At 47.3% G+C, this 21,443-nt stretch overlaps 1 protein-coding gene across 6 annotated transcripts in view; it reads left to right on the forward strand.

Moving 5' to 3' along the window:
* The first annotated feature begins 2,885 nt into the window (after positions 1–2,885).
* The window catches only part of LOC146340693 (disintegrin and metalloproteinase domain-containing protein 2-like), a 44,526-nt gene continuing 25,968 nt past the window's right edge, over positions 2,886–21,443 (forward strand). For 2 of the 6 annotated variants that reach the window (XM_084808197.1, XM_084808198.1), the window contains exons 1-9: positions 2,886–2,967; positions 5,737–5,804; positions 8,002–8,063; positions 11,686–11,764; positions 13,971–14,047; positions 16,338–16,515; positions 17,488–17,544; positions 18,440–18,511; positions 21,179–21,345. In XM_084808197.1, coding sequence (XP_084664323.1) covers positions 2,910–2,967; positions 5,737–5,804; positions 8,002–8,063; positions 11,686–11,764; positions 13,971–14,047; positions 16,338–16,515; positions 17,488–17,544; positions 18,440–18,511; positions 21,179–21,345 — 818 coding nt within the window. In that variant the 5' untranslated portion in view covers positions 2,886–2,909. Of the gene's footprint in view, positions 2,968–3,958; positions 4,083–5,736; positions 5,805–8,001; positions 8,064–11,685; positions 11,765–13,970; positions 14,048–16,337; positions 16,516–17,487; positions 17,545–18,439; positions 18,512–21,178; positions 21,346–21,443 lie in introns of all 6 variants that reach the window. The other 4 variants (XM_084808199.1, XM_084808201.1, XM_084808200.1 and 1 more) reach the window with 3 other exon arrangements.

A 21,443-nucleotide genomic window follows, 5' to 3' on the forward strand; every position in this document is an offset into this window, starting at 1 on the left:
GTGGGCTTTGTGTACATCTAACTGAAGTGTTCAGTTGTATCCATATTTTTTTTCAATATGATCCTGGACACAGACATGATCAGTGATTTGATGATGATTTTGGAGGTATCCCCATAAAAATCCAGGGGAATCATGAGTATCCATGCCTCAGATCCATGTTTTATGTCATGGCAGCACCAAAAATCAGTGGATCCATGATTTTCCTAATGCAATCTATGGACACAGAAATTATCTGTGATTAGCTGGTTATTTTGGTGGCATCTTCTGTACAAAAAAATAAATAAATCCATATCCTATATCCATGTTTTTATGCCATGGTGGCTCTGTGAAGCATCGGAATGTGAATGTTATGGATTAATGTTTTTACATCACGCTTGCTCCATGAAGTACAGGATCAAGAATTTGGATACTCTGCTCTGTGGCCATGGATGTGATCTGTGATGTAATGGTGCATTTGTGGGGACACTATATTAAAATCCAGAGGACCCATAAGGAACTGCATCTTGAATCCATTTTTTTCTTGCCATCCTGGAGCTGAGAAATATAGGATCCATGCCATTGACATGGACTTTGTGATTCAGCTTTGATTTTGGATGCACTACATATAAAATCTGGATGATCCATCAGGATCCATACCTCGCATAAGTGGTTCACACCATTTGAGGTGAAGCAGGAGATCTGAAATCTGCTGGGAAGCAGCAGATCTGGGATTCTTAGTGTGCATCCTTGGACAAAGATGAGTTCTGTGCTTTGATGGGGGGTTGGGGGTGGACCCAATGTAAAAATTCAGAAGATCTATATTGAATTGTGCGTTTTATCCATGGTTTTATAACGTAACAGAGCTATGAATCCCAAATCCATGTTTTTTGTCACTCATTGCCTGGGCATAGATGTGTTCTGCAATATGATGGTGTTTGGGGGGCCCTTCCCCTGTAAAAATCATGAGGATCCCTGAGGATCCCTGACTCGGATCCATGTTTTTGTCCCGTGGCTGTGCCCACGAGCAGCGGAGCTCTTGATTTTGCTGGTTCACTCCATGGAGGCAGATGTGCTCTGTGATTTGATTGTGGTTTGGTGGATTTGCGCTGTAAAAATCATACGAAATCAAGAGGATTCTTGCCTCAGATCCATGTTTTTGCGCCATGGCCATGCCCACGAGTGGCTGATCTGTGATCATGGTCCAGTCTGTAGAGGAAGATGTAGCCTGTGATTAGATTGTGGTTTGGGGGATTTTCCCTGTAAAAATCATGAGGATCCCTGCGGATCCCTGCCTTTAATCCAGGTTGTTGTGCTATGGCTAGGGATGGCGGAGAAATCCACCACGGACTCCAATGAGGCCGGATTCTTTAGAATCCGCCCCCCTGGAGTCCGCGGTGGAACGGACAGCTCCCCCTGCCACCCTGCAAAGGCCGGTTGGGACGGACCCTACCTGGCAGGGGCTACACCATTTGCGTCCCTGCTCTTTGCCATGATAGGCTATGTAAATATTTACAGCCAAGAGCAGGGATGCAAATGCGTGGCAGTGGCATTTGCATTCAGTGGCTGGAGGTCTGGCTGCGGATGGGCCTGGCCAGCGGCTCCGTGGTCTCGCCACGGAGCAGAGCCAGCCAGGGAGGATTCTGGGGGGAGGGACGGATCGCCTCCCCCGCCCCCGCAGACCCCTTCAGCGGATGGGTAAGTAGGTTTCCTACACCCCTAACTATGGCAGCGTCAAGGAGTGGCAGAGCTGTGATTTTTGTGGTTCAGTCAGTTGAGGCAAATGTGTTCTCTGATATGATGGAGTTTGCGGGTATTTTTCTTGTAAAAATCATGAGGATCCCTGCCTCGGATCCATTTTTCTTGCACTGTGGCTGCACCCACGAGTAGCAGATCCTTCATTTTTCTGGTTCAGTCCATGGAGGCAGGTGTGCTCTGTGATTGGGCGATGACTGGGAGATTTGCTCTGTAAAAGTCATATGTAATCAAGAGGATCCCTGCCTCAGACCCGTTTTTGTGCTGTGTCCGTGGAGGCAGCTGTGCTCTGGCTGCGATATGATGGTGGTTTGGGGCATTTGATCGACAAAACTCGTATGAAATCAAGGGGATCCCTGCCAAGGGTCCCTGTTTTTGTGTGGTGGCTGTGCCCATGAGTGGCGGATCTGTGATTTTTCCGGTTCAGCCCACAGAGGCAGATGTGCCCTGTGCCTGGATGGCGGTTTTGTTGGTCTCCCCTTTAAAAGCCACATGAAATCATGAGGGCCCCGTTTTGATTTCACGGAAGCTCGTTTCACCCAGTCCCGCCGTTGTTGCACTTTCTCCTCCGGGTCTCCAGCAGACGAGCCGGTCCCTTGGCGGAAGGCAGCTCATCCCACCGGGGAGCGCCGAGGCGCGAGCTGACGTGCCCGCGCGCGCCGCTTCGCTTTCGCCCTCCTAGACAGCAAACGTCGCCGCCTAGTCGGGAGCTGGAGCAAACCCTTCAAAAACATCAGCAAATCCAGGGAGGAATCAAACGTTCGCTCACATACGCACATGCGAATGAATGTTCAACCGAGCGAATGTTTCATATATATATAAGTGCCGAACGCACGTGCAAAAGCGGGTTCACTAGGCCAGTTCGGGGCGAACCGCTGCAGAACCGACGCGGCACGCCGAGAGAGCCCCGCGGCCTTCAGCCCCGCGGGCCGGCTCCGCTCCGTCCCCCCGCCGAGATCGGCCTCCCCACGGCAGTCCCCTGCCTGGGCTTTTCGCCTCGCGCTGCGCGCCTTCCCACGCCAAAAAGGGTCCCTGCCCCGCTCCGCCTGGGCCGGGTCTCCGCAGCGGGGGCCGCGAACGCGCGTCTCTGCCGCGGCCGCGCCTCGTTCTCGCCCCTGCGCGCCCGTTACCGGTCAGCGGAAGCTGCGCCTTCCGCTGCTGGCCGCGGCGCGGTGGCGATGGCTGTGCTCCGGCTGGCGTTGGCGCTGCTCGTCGCTTGCCTGGTGTCTGTGCTGGGTGAGCCAGCTGGGTCCCGGGGAGGGACATAGCAGGCCGGGGGACCCTCGGAGTCAGAGAGGGGAGGAAGTCCTTCCTGGGCTGGCTGGCTTCATCTCTCAGTGTGAACTGGTGCCGGGGCTGACGCCTGCTGGAAGCCATGCCTTTGTGCCCGGAGTGCCAATAATAATAATAATAATAATAATAATAATAATAATAATAATAATAATAATAGTGATCGGATGGCACTTGGTATAGAATTAGAGGACAGGCCCCTGCCTGGATCTGGTTACAATCAGATAATTCCAGATTGGTGGTGCGGGGTTGAGCTGTACTGGCAATAGTCTTTGGGGGCAAGCTACAACCTAGCTAGAGATTTTAAAAATGAGATACACTATGGGCCCTCCTTCCTGCTGGGCGCCATGCCATCCCATGGAGAAAGGGACTGGGGCACCATCAGGGATGGAAGAGTGGGATAAGGTTCAGCAGTGAACTGGAAGTACCGCCATAAGCTACAAGCTTTAGAAGTCTCATACACAGTTTGGACTACTGTCTTCGTGTAGGTGGTGTGTGTAATGTCAGCGGGAAAGAGGAAACTTTGCAAGCGTGCCATCTGCCTGGGGTGGGAACCTGATTTCTTCCATGTTTAAGTATGGGAAGAGTTGTGCATGGTGGCAAGAGGGGAAGGCACTCTATGCATGCTCAGACGTACTTCTCTTTATATACGGTTATGCCTTTTCACGTATCAATTTGCACATGCATGCCCTGTGAACTGCATGGTGGGGAGAAAGCAGGAGCATGGTAGAAAGCCTCAACCTGTACTGCCCCACATGCATTCACTAGTTGGGGATGGGGGGACCTTTTTTCTGTTGAGCACCACTTTTCCTTGCAGGTAATCTGTTGGGGGCTGCATTTGGGTGGTGAGCAGGGCCAGAGCCAAAAATGGATGGATTACCCCCTTTTCTCTTTCCACCACCTCCTTTTCTGTCTCTCTGTCTTCCTTCCTGCCCAGTGGGCTGCCAGGGGAAGAGGCCAGATTGCTTTTGCCAGAGGCCTGGACTGATTCCATGCAGAAGGCTTTTGAACTGCAGGTTGCCCAGTCCTGCACTGAACTTCATGGCACCTGCACTCTGACTGTAAGCTCACAGGCTCCGCTTGGGTTCTGACAACACAGAGAGGTTACACGCATACATTGGTATGCACATAAGAACTGTACTGACGATCCAGCGGACGTGTATAATTCTGGGAGGGGGACAGAGAGGTCTGCTTTTGTAGTCCTCCCCCTTGTACACGTTAATTGTATGGCATTTTTGTATGTGCATTAACGATATGAAAAGACAAAACTGAGCTAGCTGGATCAATGGTCTGACTTGGTATAAGGCGGCTTCCTGCGTTCTGGGTTTGCCTCTCCTTTGAGAGCAGGCAGTTCTTTCCCTTCCACACACTCAGCAAATCGTTGGGAGAACTGCAGCTCAGCAGCAAAGCACCTGCTTTGCATGCAGAAGGTTCCATGTTCAATCCCAGCATCTCCAGGAAGAGCTTAGAAAGGCTCCTATCTGAACCCCTGGAGAGCCACTGCTCATCAGCATAGACCAAAAGTAGGCAACTTCTGGCCTTCCAGATGTTTTGGCCTCCAACTCCCGTCGACGCTAGCTAGCATAGCCAATGGAACAGATGGCAGGAAATGTGGTCCGAAACATCTGGCGAGCCACAAGTTGCCCCACCTGTTGTAGACAACAATACTGAGTTAGATGGACAAATGGTCTGACTCCGTATAAGGCAGCCTTGAGGGTCTGAGATTAACAGGGTGTGCAGAAGAGGAAGCAAGGCATGGCACGGGCAGTTTTTATAGAAGTTGGGAAAATCCAGAGCTCAAACCTGCCTGGGGTCATGCCCTCTTCCCTGGCCCCTAACTTTGATTGCTTGTGGTTGTAAGAGGAAAAACACTCTGCAGATGCTCAAACACATGCCCTTGCTATTCCACTTCATGGAGGGTATGGCCAAGGGATCAGAAATGGGCTTCAGGGCTAAGGCTATAATACTATACACCTTTGATTATAAGCCAGTTCCACTGAACTCAGTGGGACTCACCTCTGAGTCCACATGCATAGGATTGGGCTAGGCTTCTGGGAAGCTGTGGCACAAATAAAGCCCTACATCAGGCAGGGTTAACTTTTGAGGGCTGCTCCATTCTCCAGTCACTGGTCAAAAATTATATTTGCCACAAGGACTGATATCCACCCACTCCTACCCTAAGTTTGATAATAATGTTAGCACCACTAAGAGAGAGAGAGAGAGAGAGAGAGAGAGAGAGAGATTTACAATTATGGAGTGCATATAGTTAGGGAATTACATATAAAGCTGGAAGAAAGATATATTTAAACATGGAACATCTATGTATTTTACAAAATAAATTTCCTGTCCATCTGCCACAGCTTGATTCAACTTTGGTAGGCTCAAAAGGGGCCAAATTAAATGCTCTGGGACTGGATTTGACCCCTTCTCCCCGAGCTGCTAGTTGACCATTCCTATCCTAGAGAAAAAGCATAACTATGCTACAAATGTGTAGTGGGTTCAGACCACCTTAACTTTCATGGCTTCCCCCAAGGAAGCCACGGAATTGCAATTGGGTGAGAGTGCTGGAAATGCTCCTTGCACAACGATAGTCCCCAGGTTTTCCAGAAACGACAAAATGAGCAGTATAAGCCAGTAATGCAAATAAAACCCAAAGCTTCTCTAGATGTAATATATTCATAAATAAATGATTATAGGAGGGTCTTTCCTGTATAGGATTTCAGCGAACGTTTCTGCAAGTGGTGGTTCCCCAGAGGATCCCAGTGTATGCCTTTGGAAATACGGTATTGTGTTTGTTTATTATAAGTCTTCCCACCCCACATTTTAGTCTGGGCCATCCCATCAAGGCTGTTTAATAATGTATTAAAGCAGTATCATTTAAAAATGCTGGACTGGGCCAATGGTACTGGGGTGTGACTCCTTTTGCCCTTGATCAAATTGCCCCTTTAGTGTTGATATTTGTCCTGCAGGGGAAAAAAACCATACAGACACCATTTGGGGCTTGGATTTAGCTTTTTAAAAATGCAAAACATAAATCTCATAACAGACCATCCCTGGTTCATCTAGCTGTGCCCTTATATCAGGTGTGTCAAACCTCTTCTAGAGCAAGGGCCAAATTCCATTTTGGAGAAGCTCTCGGGAGCAACTTTCCAGTGGTGGTTGGAGCTGAACACCAAAGGGGCAGGATTAAAATGCTACCAAAAAACAGGATATTTTAGCTTAAAGACCTTAGTGCCAGTAACTAAGCCTTGGGAGAGGCATTTCAACCTTCTAGAATGGTGAAAAAACTGCACAAGAGCTGGGAAACCACCAAATGACTGGTGGTTGGGAGAAAGTGGGTATGGCCATCTGGGGAACCCTGGGCCAGATTGGGATTCCAGGAGGGACAGAATTTTCTCCCCGGGTCTGAGGTTCTACCCCACTGCCTTACACAGAGCCTAAAGCTTGCTTGAAATAACCAAGTCTTTGCTGCTTGCCAAAAGATAGGAAGCAAGGGGACCAGGTGGGTCTTCCTTGGAGCTGCATCCCCTAATTTAGGTGCTATGCTGAACAAAAAGACCCTGTCTCAAGGGCCCACATGCCACACCTGAGATGGTGGCAGATCCAACATTGATCCAGTTGTGTACAGGTTCATAATGATGTAGGAAATGCTTCAGATATACTGATCGTAGACCATTTTGGGCTTCAAGGTCAGTGCCAACACTTTGCATTGTTTCTGGAGATGGACAGGCAGCCAGCCACTGAAGAGGTTGCAAAATTGGTATGTTGCACCATACAGTTGACTCATGTTAACAGTCTGGCTGGTTGTAACTCTATTTAATGCACATGCTACTTTTCTACTACAGATTGCACTGAGAGTAGCATATATTATAGAAAATAGAAAAACCATCAGATAACCCATACTACTGGCATCAGTGAGCATTTCAAAGGCAATGTATCAGTAATATTTCAACAACAAATCATTTCAAAACATAATATTTCAATAGCGATTTGTAGAGGTAGAGTAATGAATATAACTATCTCCAATAATGCAGTCATGTTTCTGCTGCAACAGACCTATCCCTCTAGGAGTTGTTACGTTTAACAGAAAGGGCTGGCAGAATCCTGAGGTGGAAGAATGGATAGGAATGGCCGAATCTGACAAGCGTGATTTTGCTCAGGTTCTCATGTTTCCAATAAGTTTGTTCCATCCCAATTTCACATTGGATTGCCATTATTTTTTAGTCTGCACAAAAATTTGTACATATTTTTGTGTGCATTTTTTGTATCCTCATCAAGATTGCTGTTCCCTCGCTGCTTAACAACAGAGTTTGTGCGCTTATGTATGCGTGCGTTATGAGTGTGACCGTCTGGGTGCAGTTAGACATGTGAGTGCACAGGTATAACCGCCTAATACTGCATGTGGCTTTTGGGGGCAAAAAGGTGGCCCACCTCTATCTTAGTGGGTGCTGATACAGTACAACAGCTTTCTGAAATCTCCACATGTGCATATGTGTGTGCAGGCATAATAGGCTGCCTATTGTCTTATGAGACCCTCAGGGGCGAAAAGTTTGCCCACCTCTGTCTTAGGGGGTGGGGATATACTGCAGGAGCCACTCCCAACCTAGTGCTCTCCACATACATTGAGCTGCTCCTCTTGTCATCCTCAGCCCAGGATTATGGAAGTGGTGGTCCAACAGATCTGGAGGATACTGGGTTTGGGAGTACTGTACTACATCATCTTTGTTGCAGAAACCACCAGGAACACTATATTAAGTTCCATGTGGAACCACAGTTTTAATTCTGCTTCTAGCTAAAGGGCCCTCTTGTGAAAAGACCCCAGCCTACAATCACAGCAGATCCAGGAGTTAAACTGTTCTTGAACTGTGGCAACTTTGCAGGTGGGCAGGACGCACCAACTGTTTGTGTGGGTTGGACTTCACTATGTCTGTCTGTCTGTCTACAACACCAACTGCATGACAAAAACTTTGGCTGTTGCAGGAAAGGATGACCTACGATATGAATCTAAATGGGAAGCTATATACAATTCACCTGAGGAGACAGTGAGTAGGAGAAGTAATTGCCTCTGGCCTGTTTATCTATTTGCCTGTGTAATTAGTAAACCTCATTTGCAGAGGAGACTAGCTTACTTTCAATACCAAATCTCTATAGTCCTCACTGGAAAATCCCTTTGCATTTTAAACGTACCTACGGAGGGATACTGTAGGCCTCTACCAGCAAGTCCGTTGAAAGTCTGAGTAAATAAGGTAAAACGTTGCAACCGTTAAGTGGTAATGGCCTGTGAGTTAAAAAACAAACCAATCGATAAGAGACTGCTGAGGAGGAAGGTAGCACACTTACGCTGAGAAGTAAGTGAGAACTGGCTGTTGGCAGGACTGCAGCACACCAGAGATATTCCAGGCCCTCTCCTTACTTGACCACAAGCCGGGACCCAGAGGGCTCGATGGACACCCGAGAGCGGCCTAGTCAGGAAAGGTCAGGCTGGAGTTGTAGAACCTAAGATAGCACCAAGTTGGTAATTTGCACTAAAAGGGTTTGGAGCTCAGCTGAGGCCTTCTGAACCCCGATCTCCAGTCTAACATCCTAGCCACTACACCACACTAGCTCTCGTTTTGTAAATCTTGTATATTATTTGGACCTTAGCAGATCCATCTGTCTACCTCTCCATCTAGATTGGTTGTGACAAGCCATAGGCTCTCTATGGCTTGCAAATCTGGTATTCTTGACTTGAGCTGGTTCTCCTCCCACTTGCCCCGTGTCAGAGTTCCTGGCTGCTGTCCAGGGCTGAGGTTATGGCACCTCCCTTACTTGGCAGCCTTCATTTACAAACAAAAAGCAAGCCTGTAGCCTAGGAATGGGCAACTTCATAGGTTCGGGGGGGGGGGGGGGGATGCAGGACAGCTGAAAAGAATGTTTTTTAACCCCAAAAAATTGGCCACAGCTACGGAGCACTAAATGTGCCAAATTTAGCTTGTTTTGCTTCTTTTTTTGCCGTAGCAGGGGCCGCATGTGACTCATGGGCCATGCGTTGCCCACCCCTGCTCAGTTTCTTTACTTATGGAGACACAAGTTTGGGAACAGGCTGCAAGCCTGCAGGGTGCTGAGCTAGGCCTGGAGGTGACTAGCTTTAGCCTTGCGCAGCTGTTCAAAGCGCATGCAATGAAGGCACCTGGGGCGGGTGAGCAGCACTGCTGCAGCAAGCACCCCCGAGGCAGGCGCCTTCCTCAAATGCCTGAACAAGAGTTTCTCACCATGCCTACAATGGTACATGCAGAGGTTCTGTTCAGGAATGCAAATCAAGGCCGTTAAATCAGGGAGGAGGAGGGAGAAGCTGAATTGCTCAGCCTACCCTACCTCACGGGGTTATTGTAAGGCTACAAGGGTTGGGGCATGCATGCCACCCAGACCTCTTCAAGCAAAGGTGGGATAAAAATGTAATAAATAGAACAAGAGCTATCAGCAAAGGCAGGCATTACTTCAACAGAGCCCAGCTAAAGGCCAGCCTAGACGCGACAGTGGCGGCCATGTTTGTTTCTTTAGCGCCTGCCCCATTCATACATAAAGCCGAACTGCAACTGAGTTAATGTAATGTATTATAATTATGGTTATTGTGTTTACATTGTTTGTTTTGTGAACTGCTTTGAGCACGATATTTGTGGCAAGCAGAGTATATAAACTGACTCTGACCAAAGCAGGATGGGATGGGTGATCAATTTTTTTTAATGCTAAACAGGATGTGTAGCGGTGAGGGGAGCTCACCTTGCCCTCTTCCCAGACTTACCCGGTCACTTCAAGAACTTTTCTTCTCAGCCCAGCCCTGATACCAGAACCAGGCTGATCTGGGAAGGAAAGGGCTTGAAGTGTGTGTCCTTTTGATATAAAAACTAACTCACCCACCCCATCTTAGATGCGAACCAGGCAGGCGTGTGAAGAACTAACATGGCTGCCTGCCCCTTCCCCTCACAGGTGCCTTCATTGCATGCGCTTTGAACAGCTGCGCAAGGCTAAAGCTAGTCACCTCCAGGCCTAGCTCAGCACCCTGCAGGCTTGCAGCCTGGTTCCCAAACTTGTGTCTCCGTAAGTAAAGAAACCCTTGAGTAACCAGCCTCAGCCTCTCTGGCAAGACATGGCAGGCCTTTAAAAAGGAGCAAAGAAATGGCTTGGAGACATGCTCTGCAGGGTTTCTTGGTGGCCTCCAACCTCCCTTTCTGGCTTCTCTGCTGGGAGAGAAGGCCCTGCGTAGGCTGAGGAGAGGCGGCAGATGTCCAGATCCCAGTTTTTCACTTGAGCAGTCGGAGGGACAGACTGCACGTTGTGTTTTCCTGTACAGTAATATAAGATAATATCTACATAAGACCAGAGCACATGTGGAAATGAGGTTAACCCCTTTCCGCCCCATGTGGTTTTCCTGCCAAAATTCCCTCTCTCGGGTGGTATTTTCCCCAGTGGTGCCGTTCACCACAAACAGTACCTTTGGGGACCATTAGCAGCTGAGAGGGAAGGGAGCTTAGGCTGGAAAACAACACAGGGAGGAAAGACACACACACACACACACACACATCTGTCCCAATCTGGATCAGGCCCTCCACAGGTGCATTTTATGAAAAAGGGAGAGAGTGACCAGGACTAAGCAAACTTTTTTTTTAAAAAGGTGTAGTTTGCCTCTGAACCCCAGGCCTTGTGTACAGAATCAGGCCGCAAGTCACCATGAGGCCCCCCTCTCCCTCTTCCTTCAAATCCCTCCTCAAAACTTGCTTTTTCTGTGAAGACTTTGGCACAAGGCCTAGTTCCCATGCCCTGCTGTACATGTATCTGCAATAATTCTCTTTGCCTGTGTACCCTCGCCTCCATTTCTCTCCACATCCTCTGTTCTCTCCCTTGTGTCATTTTATAGATTGCATGCTCCTTATGGCCAGGAGCTGTCCTCTCATTCTTTGTAAAGCATCATGTACATAGATGGTGCTATATACAAAAATGATACGTCTTCTTACTCTAGGTGGGCCAGGGAATTACCCCACAATGCTAAGTCCAGGGCACTGTGGAGGATACAAAACAGTGGCCAGTTTGCCGACAGTGTTGCTGCTGCTGCTGCAACAGCTTGCAATAGGTAGCAACCCCCCCCCCCCAACAAACCCAAACTCTTAGGCAAAAAAAGAAAGAAGCTGTGCTATTGCCACTGCTAATAGTGAACCCCAGCCCTGAGAAACAGTTGGAGTATTTATCCTCTCTTTGCCAATCAGTAGGGTGGAGTATTTCAAGAGGCCATTTGTCCGCAGTCCATCAGGTCCGCAGTCCGTCAGTAAATGCTGCTGTCAGGTCCAGCGTAAGATCTTTTGTGCCTGAGCCAAAGGACAAGATCCCCCTCTTCCACTTATAGAAGCCAACTGGACTAGCAGTTGAATCTCACTTCAACACTGGCTACCTCTGCCACACCTGAGAGTAGCAGGCTTGGTTAAGGCATACAGGGCAGGTGGTGTGGCAAACACAGCTCTGTCCTGCAACACCTCACCACCATTTCTCACCCTCCATCATCTCCTGCTGCCTGAGGAGATGGCCTGCTGTACCTAATGCTCAGGCCAACCTTGGCTGTTGTAATTTTCAGCATCAGCACACTCTCCTTCTCTTCCTCACCCTGCATCCCCTTTTTTGTGTATGTTTCTGTAGATCCATTTTAACCAATGATTTCAGAGTTTATACGTATACCCAGACAGGGAGTGTGGTGTCTGTTATGCCTTCCATTCAGGTAAGATTTCTCAGATGTGGGAAGCGAGATTCTTTTCATTTGCTGGTTATTTGACTACGTTAGAGCTACCAACCAGTTTGTTTTTTTTAAAATGTCAGTCATATGAGTTTTACTCATATGGTTGATCAGCTAAAATGTGCATATTAATAAGCATTTTTAAGCACACATTGAGACACACACATTCTTTCACAGAACAGACCACATCCCCATCCAAGGACTGGCACACAGAGTAGCCATATTAGAGAAACTGACTTTCAGTGGCATGCACATGATCTGGGAATTCTGGTTGCCATTTCTCGCTCCAACATGGCCAGGTTGGGCAATTTGCAGTGGAAAAACAATGAGTGGGAGGGAGGGAGGGAGGGAGGGAGGGAGGGAGGGAGGGAGGGGAGGCCTGCTTAACCCTTTCCCACCCGCCACTTTTCATCTGCAAGCATATGTCTGGAAACCTTGGATAGGGGGAAGGCAATTGTCTGTGGGTGTAAGGCAAAAACCCAGGAATCTTAGAATCTAACAGAGTCGAGGAACCTTAGTCTCTGCTTCAGCAGAACAGCTTGCAGGTGAAAAGACTGGCAGGCTCAGAGGGAAGGAACCTGTGATGCTCCAGATGTTGTTGAACTACAACTCCCAACATCACTGACCACGCCAGCTAGGACTGATGGAAGTTGTAGCCCAGCAACATCTGGAGGGCCAGGAATTCCCCACCCCAGGGCTAGCCTAAGCCTTGTTGCTCCACAGTGCCCCCCCCGACAGAGGTAGAAGGGAACTGCAGCCAATCAGCCTAAGAGGAATCGGGTGATTGGAGAGCCAGTAAGAAACCGGCTGGTCATATTCTCTCTCATATATATATGGCGTCCCCTATGCCATTTGCGTCCCTGCTTTAGCTGTGATAGGCTACGTAAATAGATACGTAGCCTGTCACAGCCTAGCGTAGGGACGCAAACGGCGTCCCCTATGCAGGACGCCATTTGTGTCCGCAGCAGCCCGGCAGCGGATAGAGGATCTGCTGCAGATTGGCCCAGCCAGCGGCTCCGTGGACTGGCCACGGAGCAGAGCCGGCCAGGCAGGATTCCGGGGGAGAGGACCAGATCGCCTCCCCCCCGTCGAGGATTCCGGGGGGAGGACCGGATCGCCTCCTCCCCCCGCAGACCCCAGCGGAGCAAGGTAAGTGGGGTTTCGTACACCTCTACTTGTTCCTGAATTAATAGGTTTTGTGCTGTAAGTACTTTGCAGTAAAAACAACTGTGGGGAGTGGCATCTTAACAACTAATTGTAGCAACAGGTTGGCATGGGCCAGAACCCACTTCTGTTAAATGAATGGTTGAAGTCAGACATAAAGATGGCATACTGGGGAAAATAGCAATAAAACTGTTTTGCAAGGTGAGATCAAAAGATGAACAAACATATCCAGAAAGGAATTGTAGTTAACAAGATTTAGTCAGTAGGGGTCAACAAGCCAATAGATGCAGATAGGTCTAGGCAAACCCAGTCCTAGATGTCCAGGGATATTAAGTCTCCAGGAATCTCCTGAATATTCAGTCCATCATACACACAAGCATCTGTACAGTAAACCCTAACCCTTTTGTTTTCTCCCTCAGCCCCATTTTGGGCTGTCACACTAAATTACACCGACACATCCATCTTACGTTACATATATGAATCCAATAAAGGATTAAAGCCTGAATCATGCAAAAAGCTGATTTATTAAAAGTGTTTCGATGGGACAAACTCGTCTTGTGAACGTTGAAAGAGCAACTGAGCTTGCCACTTCCAGGAAACCCTTTGAAAGGAGGCTTATGGATAAGTTAATATATGTGATCCAAAATGTGGGAATGGCTTTGCTCTATGTGGCCAAGCCACAGCGCATGATTCTGGTAATTTTTGCTGCTGAGTCACCAACAGGAAATCAAGATGGTTGCCACGGTGTAACGAAAAATTGCTGGACTCTGTGTGGGAGATTCAAATATTGCTTGCCAGGGTGAGCAGACTCCATGAGGCTGCATTCTCAAGTGGCTATCGTGAGTCTTTGAATGTCTGAACAGGGCCCAAGACACAATGGTGGTGGAGCCCATGCAGGGTTGGGTCTCATACAGCAGTGTGTGTGAATTGCAGGTATATGTTGTCCTTCTTCTTCTTCTGCTTCTGCTTCTGTTTCCTCCTCCTCCTCTTTTTTAACCCCTGCTAATACATAAATTGTTCTTTCTAGCGGGATTGCTACTATCAAGGCTATATAGAAAGTTACACAAATTCACTTGTGATGCTCAGCACCTGCTCTGGGCTCAGGTGAGTCCTTCTTGTAACTTTTGAACGGAACCCTTTTGTACCTCAGTCTAAGCGTGACTGCATTCTGTCCACATTAGAGCTTTGGTGAAGGAAAAATAATGACTCTGCTGAAATTGGACAAACTGCTTATCATTATTATTATTATTAATTTATTATTAAGCTGCTGTGGTAATGCATAACAAGAATTTACACATGGTGGCACCTCCCTCTCCCCTAACATCTCCCCCAAATCAATCTTTCCTATTACCTTTTTGCCTGAAAAACTCTCAGACCTTGGCCCCAACTGAAATGAAGACCAAGTATGTCTTACTGCAGCATAGTTTGCACTGAGGTGATCAACCAGTGGCTGTACCATACCACTTTAGACTTCTAGTGGGAGCTCATGAGATTGAAAACCCCTCCATTCAGTTTGATTCCTTTCTGTTCCTGTGCGTAGAAAATTAACATGTCAGGGAGTAGGCTAGTCTAGAACCTTCTCCCTGACATCCAGCGTTCTATGTGCGGGATGATATCATCATCATCATCATCATCATCTACTTTTGCTCATGGTTGTCCATTATTACCCTTGCCTTTCTCTTTCCCTTGCTTCTTGCATTGCCTTCTAAATATGAATACCATAAAGCACTGCAGCTGAAGTAGGATGGTATTCCTGGGAGAGGAGACACCTTGCCTACACCTTGCTATTCAGAAAACTCGAGTTCCATCCCTTACTATTACCTATGGCTGACGTACTGTTGTGCATAAAGCTTCAACTGAATCTCATGCACTCCTTGCTGTCCTCTCTGGAATAGCACACAGTCCCTTCTGTGACACCAAGGTGCCGTGGAACTTTTCCTATATGAACCTTTCCATTGCTCCTTTTCACCCTTAAGGTTCTAGTACTGAGCCAAAAATGCTGCTTCACTTTTGCAACCTCCTTTGCAAGCGGCAAAAGTGGAGTGGCATGTTATTCTCTATTCCCAGGGTGGAATTCTATGATATTTTGCCTTGTGGGGGTTACCTTGATAGGTAGTGGTGGTAGCAGCAGCAGCTTTTCGAAGATGTGTGTGTTCCTTTCTTTAACTCATTAATCTTTCACCACTTGTGTGCTGCTTGATGGTCACCATGCCCTTCCGCAGTGCCTGTGCTTGGATGACACTTTGCCAGGGCCTAGCATCATTCCAGAAGCATTGTTGGAAAAAGCTCCATTACTGCCCCCTGTTTTTTCAGAGAAAAAGGCTGAGCTGAAAACTTCAGCTCAGCTGTAGTTTGATCTATGTCAGCACAGAGCAGGGAATTCTCAGATGTAGTTCCATAGCTCCTTCCTAAGGAGGCTGAGATTTAAGATTGTAAGAAATTACTAAGGACTTGTTTATTCTGCCAAGCTTTTAAGAGCTGTTGAGCTGTTCTTTTTTCTGTCTTTTTTTTGAGCTGCCGTTTTATGATGGGTTCATGATTATTGTTTCATTGCTCATCTAATTTTAAATTTAAACTATTTTCATAAGTTATATACTCCCCACTTCTGCAAGCAGTATGGGGACCAGGGGGTTGCACTGCAGGATTTACTTTGGATGAGGGAGAGCACTTGAGACTTATGGCCTCTTTTAAATACCAGTTGAATCACAAATATACAAACAGAGCCTGTTGGAAGCAAGCAGATGCTTAAAAGCAGGCAGCAAACTACTAATCCTGCATTAGATTCCCAGAGAACTACGTTCTCAGCCCTGGAAGACGGTACCCCTGTTATTGTTGTCACTATCTCCAGCTAAAATCCCTCAGCTCTCTGTTTCTGTCTGACTTTCCTCAAATTCAAACTTGCTGCATCATCCTGCATGCTGTTTCTTTGCCCCTCCCACTACTTAATGGGTGTCACCTTCCAAAGGCTAGGGAGAGATTTGAGGTTATTAAGGAAAACAAATCTAGCCATTAACTTTTTTTTTTTCTCAAGTCCCTGACTATGGGAAGAAAGCCCCCCCTCTGCAGATGAAATCTCCCTTATGCGCCAATCTTAAAACAAGCACATTTTGCCAAAATACATGTTTACCTGAAACCAGCCTGGGGCTCTCCGGATGTGTCGGCCATGCTGACTGAGGATGATGGGAGTTGTCCAACACATACGGAGGGCATCAGGTTGGGGGGGAGGCTAACCTAAGGTATAGTTTTGCCCTAAGGCTGACTGTTCATATCCTGAAATCGGGGTGCTGAAGCACCATGTCAGGCTGAATAGGGAATGTGACTATTGACTATCCAAGTCCTGGTTTACACCAGCGATCTTTTTTTGCTTCCTCCCTGCTGCCTGCCTGCCCCCCAGTGGGCTGTTGCTGTTTGAGAACATTACCTATGGGATTGAGCCCGTGGAATCTGCCTCTGGATTTCAGCATCTTATTTATCGGATGGAATACAGCAATGAGGATCTCAATGTTTCTAAAGAGAATTATTCCATTAAATGGAGCACAGAGATGAGTCAGAGGGCAAGCCTGGGAGTACCAGTGAGTGCTAATTTAAAAAAACAATTAGTGTGTGTAGAGATAAAAAAAAAAAGAATAGCAAAATAGTATTCTGCACACACATACACACTTCCCCAAGCAGTAGGGAATTCCTTGGGCTAGCCTTTTCAAGGATATTTTGTGTGCGTATGAGGAGAAAAAAAAAACCCTGGAGACTTTTTAATGCTAATTTATTTACACATACGCAGGTGAAACAGAGGCAAGCTGGCAGTCAACAAGGCAGGCAATGCTAGTTTGAAAGTAGCATCAGTCCGCCAACAGTGACTGCAGCCCCTGCGAGCCTGCTTCTTGCTTTCCAGATGCAAAAGCTTGCATTTCCCCCTCTCTGGATCTCAAGACAATGCAGCTGTCTCTCCCCCTCCCGCCCCACTCTCGGTGAGCTTTTCAGCCTTCACACTGCAGCACTGGCTCTCAGAGCATCAGCTGCAAAGGATTGTCCATTGAGCAAACGTCTCCAGCTGTCCAGCAGTACTAAAGTCCAGTGCAAAGGTCCCCTGTTCAGTTTTCATGGCAGAACAGTATATCCCATAACAGTAGGATACACATGCACAGCCTGATCCTGTGCTTGTTCCCTTTGAAATAAATGGAATTGTTTGGTGAGGTCCAGGTCAGGGTGCACTGAACTGTAGCCTTTCCCAGCCCTGTAACACCTTTGGGCTGGAGACATCAGGGATTGAACCTGGGACCCTCTGCATGCAAAGCACTGAACTGCAGGGTCTCCCTGCTTCCCTAGGCAGTGATCTTAACCCCCATCACCTCTCCAGGCTTTGGTGCAAACTTAGTGAGACCCAGAGTGAGTGGGGCAGGGAAGCCACCAGATCCTGCCCTTTCCCAGAATTTGTTGGCAATTGTAGTTCCATCTGTGACCTTTTCACGATGTTAATAGTAAGCACATATACCACAAGAGTGCAGTAATACGGTCTCGAACTTTGTTCCCTCTTTGAATTAAAACAGATTAACTTCAGCACCGTGAGATATGTGGAAATGCATGTGATTGTGGCCAAGTCTCTGGTAGGTCTGTTTTAATGTCTCTCTGTTGGTCCAAAGCACTTCAAAAATTAGGCTTGCCTGGGTGTGTGTGTGTTGTAACTAGTGGCTCTATGCTTGATTTTGGGTTTTAGAAGCGTGATCTTCCTTAGCATTCAATAATCCACTCCAGCTACTGCCACCTTTACCATAACGAAACATAATAAAATTCACTCTCACCAAACCTGGGAGATGTGGGAGGGGTCTCTTCCACACATGGGAGCGATGACAGGCAATATTTCTAAGGGCCTGCAGCCATCACTGTGTTCACATGTACAGTGTGGATTAGTTGGATGATACTGCACATACTCGGAGAAGCATTTCCTGTGAAAGTGACCTCCAAGGGCTGTTTTACAAGGTGCATGGGGGCAAACCCAGGTTTGCTTCCATGCAAACACTAGATAGGGAGTTGAAGCCAGTTGGGTCCATGTTATTTTATTTCTAAGATGTATTTATTCATGTAGACCCCTTCCAACCCTATGAGTCTATGTATTTTTACATAACTTGTAAACTGCTTTTCAATGTTGACTTTTGTTGACTTATTTAGTACATGTATATCCTGTCCTTTTCCCATCATGGAACTCAAGGTGCTGTACATGGGCTTCCCACATAGTGACCAGCCTAGAACCTGCCTAGCTTCAGCAAAGTTCATGTGCATCATGTGCTCTATCATGTCCTCAGACCATGCCCTGGGTTGATGACTGTACCTGTATGATACATGTGTTTCCAAACATTGGAGTTTTTTTTCTTTCAAATGCAAATTTTCTATTTTTAGGTGTGCACTTAAAAGTATTGTCAGTGGACATACAAAAAACATTAATGTATGAAGTAGCCCTGAGTGGTTAGAGCTGGCTAACAAGGGAGTGTTACTCTTTTCCAGTTTGATTATATGGGTTCAGATGAAGATCTTGTGACAGGGAAAATCACCAAGCTGATCAGCTTTATCAACACTGTAAGTCAATGCATTTTTATATGGAGATAGACAATGTCTATGCAAGTCATGCCTTTTAGAACACTGCTACAGCCCAGGCTTTTAATACTTCATGGCTCTTCCCAGGAAGGCTGTCCTGGGTCCTGAGCCCACTCTGCAATGTTCACCTTGCCTTTGTGCTTGTATCCCAGGGATCGATCTCAGGCTAAGGTGAGATACCTGCAAGAACAATGCCAGGGCCGGGCCCTGACCAACGCAGAAGTATCCAATGCATAACTTAGGGCTTAACTGCAAATTACATCAATAGCATATCTTGTAGCCGTGTAAGAGTATTTTTTAATTGATTCATAGGCAGAGGCCCCCCTCCCTCTATTTCCATCAGAACCATAATGAGGGTGGGGTGGGGTGGGGTGGAGCAGATGTTTTTCCCTTTTCAGCTGTGATCCCAGTGAAAATTCTGCCCCCTCCCCCCCATAAGTGATACAAAAAAAAAGATCCCATTTGTGCCAGCGGGAGGTTGTTTCCTTTTGCTAATGTCAGCATTGGGGAGGGGGGGATTTTCATCAGGATCACAGCTAGAGAGGGATAAACCTTCCCTTACCATGTACTGTTGTCTGGATGGAAATCAGGGCCCCCTCCCATGCCTAGGATTAAAATTTAAAATTATACACTACAAGCCACACTATTAATGTAATATGTAATTAGGGCTTTCGAGCTGGCCACACCTGTACTGCAGAATGTTGGTTTCAGGGCCACAGAGAGGTAAACCCCGGGCCTGGGCCAAAACATAGTCTTGAGGCTCTTGCAAGTCAGCCCCCCTTAGTCCACAAATACTGTCAGTAGTTAATATAGGTAAGTACATGGAGTATCAACTCACAGTCCTTAATTACAATAATTAATTAACTAACTGATACCTACTCAAAGGAGTTCCTTACTTTCATTTTGGTGAACTTAACAATTAAATTGTCAAAACAGATTTCCCTAGGTAGCTTGCTTTCTGCTGAGAGTGTAACAAGGTTGTTGACCCTTTCTTGCCCTGTGTGGGTAGAATTCCAGGAATACGCTTCCAATTTGACTCCGTAAGCAACCGACCTAAAGGTAAAACGTTGGATGGGAACACACTTGCTTCTCTACTAGCCTTAGGCAGTAGAAAGCAGTGCATTGGGGTCTCTCAGCTTTTTGGGGCCTTGGGGCAATTTGCCCACCTGAGTGGTATCTGGATGCTTCATAAGGAGTTGCTTCAAAATGGGGCTGGTCAACAATACTTACAAAAGCAATGGTTTGCAAACTCTGTTCCAGGGAATGCCATCTGAGGCTTCCTTCTAAGCAGGAATGCTGTGCAGAGTGACACTTTCCTGCTGTGGATGCTGGGAGTTTTAGTCCCAGTCTGCTCCCCAGAGGGAAATGATGCCCCACCAGGACCTGGAACACCTCCTCTGTGGCCTTGTTCTACCCGAAGGTGGATCTCAGAGGTCAGGGAAGGTGGCTTGCAGGACTTGGATGAGGGCAGTCCTGCTTACGGCAGGCTGCAAGCAGGGCTGTGTTTACCCCAGTCCCAGTGGAGTGGGGACAAATTGCAATTTGGACTCACTACCAAAGAGAGCAATCCTGTTATTGTTTATCTGACATGTGGATCAGTGCTTGACATGTGGTGAGATATACCGTTCTGCTTCTTTTCAGGTGAACCTGAAACCATCCCATTTCTTTTCAGGCAGGCATAATTGAGTCTAGCCTAAACAGCCCACTTTTTTTCTTCCACTATGAAACCATCTTCCTTCAGAGCCATCCCACTTCCTTTCCCCTCCTCCTCTCTCCCATTTTAGAGATTGTTCTGAATTAGAGAGGAGAGTCAAGATCAGCAGATTTTGCCCAGGGTGATTAACTCTGTTTGAGCTATCCTGGGAACGTGCAACCAGATCAACAGTTGAAGCACATTATTATTATTAAGCAAGTTCAAGTGTCTGTTAAAAAAATAAGTTAAAAATCCAAGGTAGCTGGTTATACAAACATGTAAGACAGCTCACCCGCACTCTGCCCCCGCCCTGGAATTTGTCATTATGGTAACACTTAACAATCCCTGCTGCAGAGGTTCCCAGCTGCAAAGGAACTGTTACAATGGTTAGTTCTACAGAATGTCCCCATGACTACACATACGGCAGGGCCAGTTCCAAGTTCAAGGAGGCCCTGGTTAAGTGCACTCCAGGGATGCTCTCCTTTATCACTGAGCCATGGCGGGCTCTGAGCAGTGCTGCTCTGCTGAGTGGGGCACCATTTTAATTTCTTGCAGTGCCCCAGAGCAAAATGAAGGCAGGGGCATTGTTGGAACTTAAAATGGCAGCTGGACCCAGCTCCCCAGAGCTCCTTGAAGCACCAGTACGGGGGAAAATATGCCAAGGTAGACCCAGCAGAGGGCCTCACCTGGGTGCAGGGGCCCCAGCAGTTGCCCAAGGATGCCTGGTGCTGATACTGGCCTTGTACGATACGCTCATGTGAATATATGACGCTGCCTTCTCTATCAAGTAAGACCATTGGTCTGTCTAGCCCAGCGTTGTTTCCAGCTAGCAGCAGGAGCTTTCCAAGCCCTGAGGCAGAGACCCTTCCTGTCTTGATACCTGCCATCCTTTAGTTTGGTTCAATGTATTTGTTTCAGAACCTCCCTCAAACTTCTGTTTTCATTCCCATTTTCAGATGTTTTTCAAACTCAACATGAGGATTATACTGTCCTCTTTGGAGTTTTGGATAGACAAGGATAAAATCTCCACCACAGGAATGCCCGACGAGTTACTGGAAAAGTTTGTGGAGTGGAAACAAGTCCACCTCACTCTACGACCGCACGACGTGTCATTTTTATTTGTGTAAGAAGTGCATTCTTTCCCTCCTTTATTTTAAAAATGGAGTCTTCTGCATTGTCCTAGTTCAGGGAAAATGTCTGTTATTGTCATGGTCAGAGCAC

The sequence above is a fragment of the Heloderma suspectum genome, chromosome 6 (genome assembly GCF_057233095.1).
Source record: "Heloderma suspectum isolate Gila_16-S chromosome 6, 16-S_ref, whole genome shotgun sequence".
Lineage (NCBI taxonomy): Eukaryota > Metazoa > Chordata > Lepidosauria > Squamata > Helodermatidae > Heloderma > Heloderma suspectum.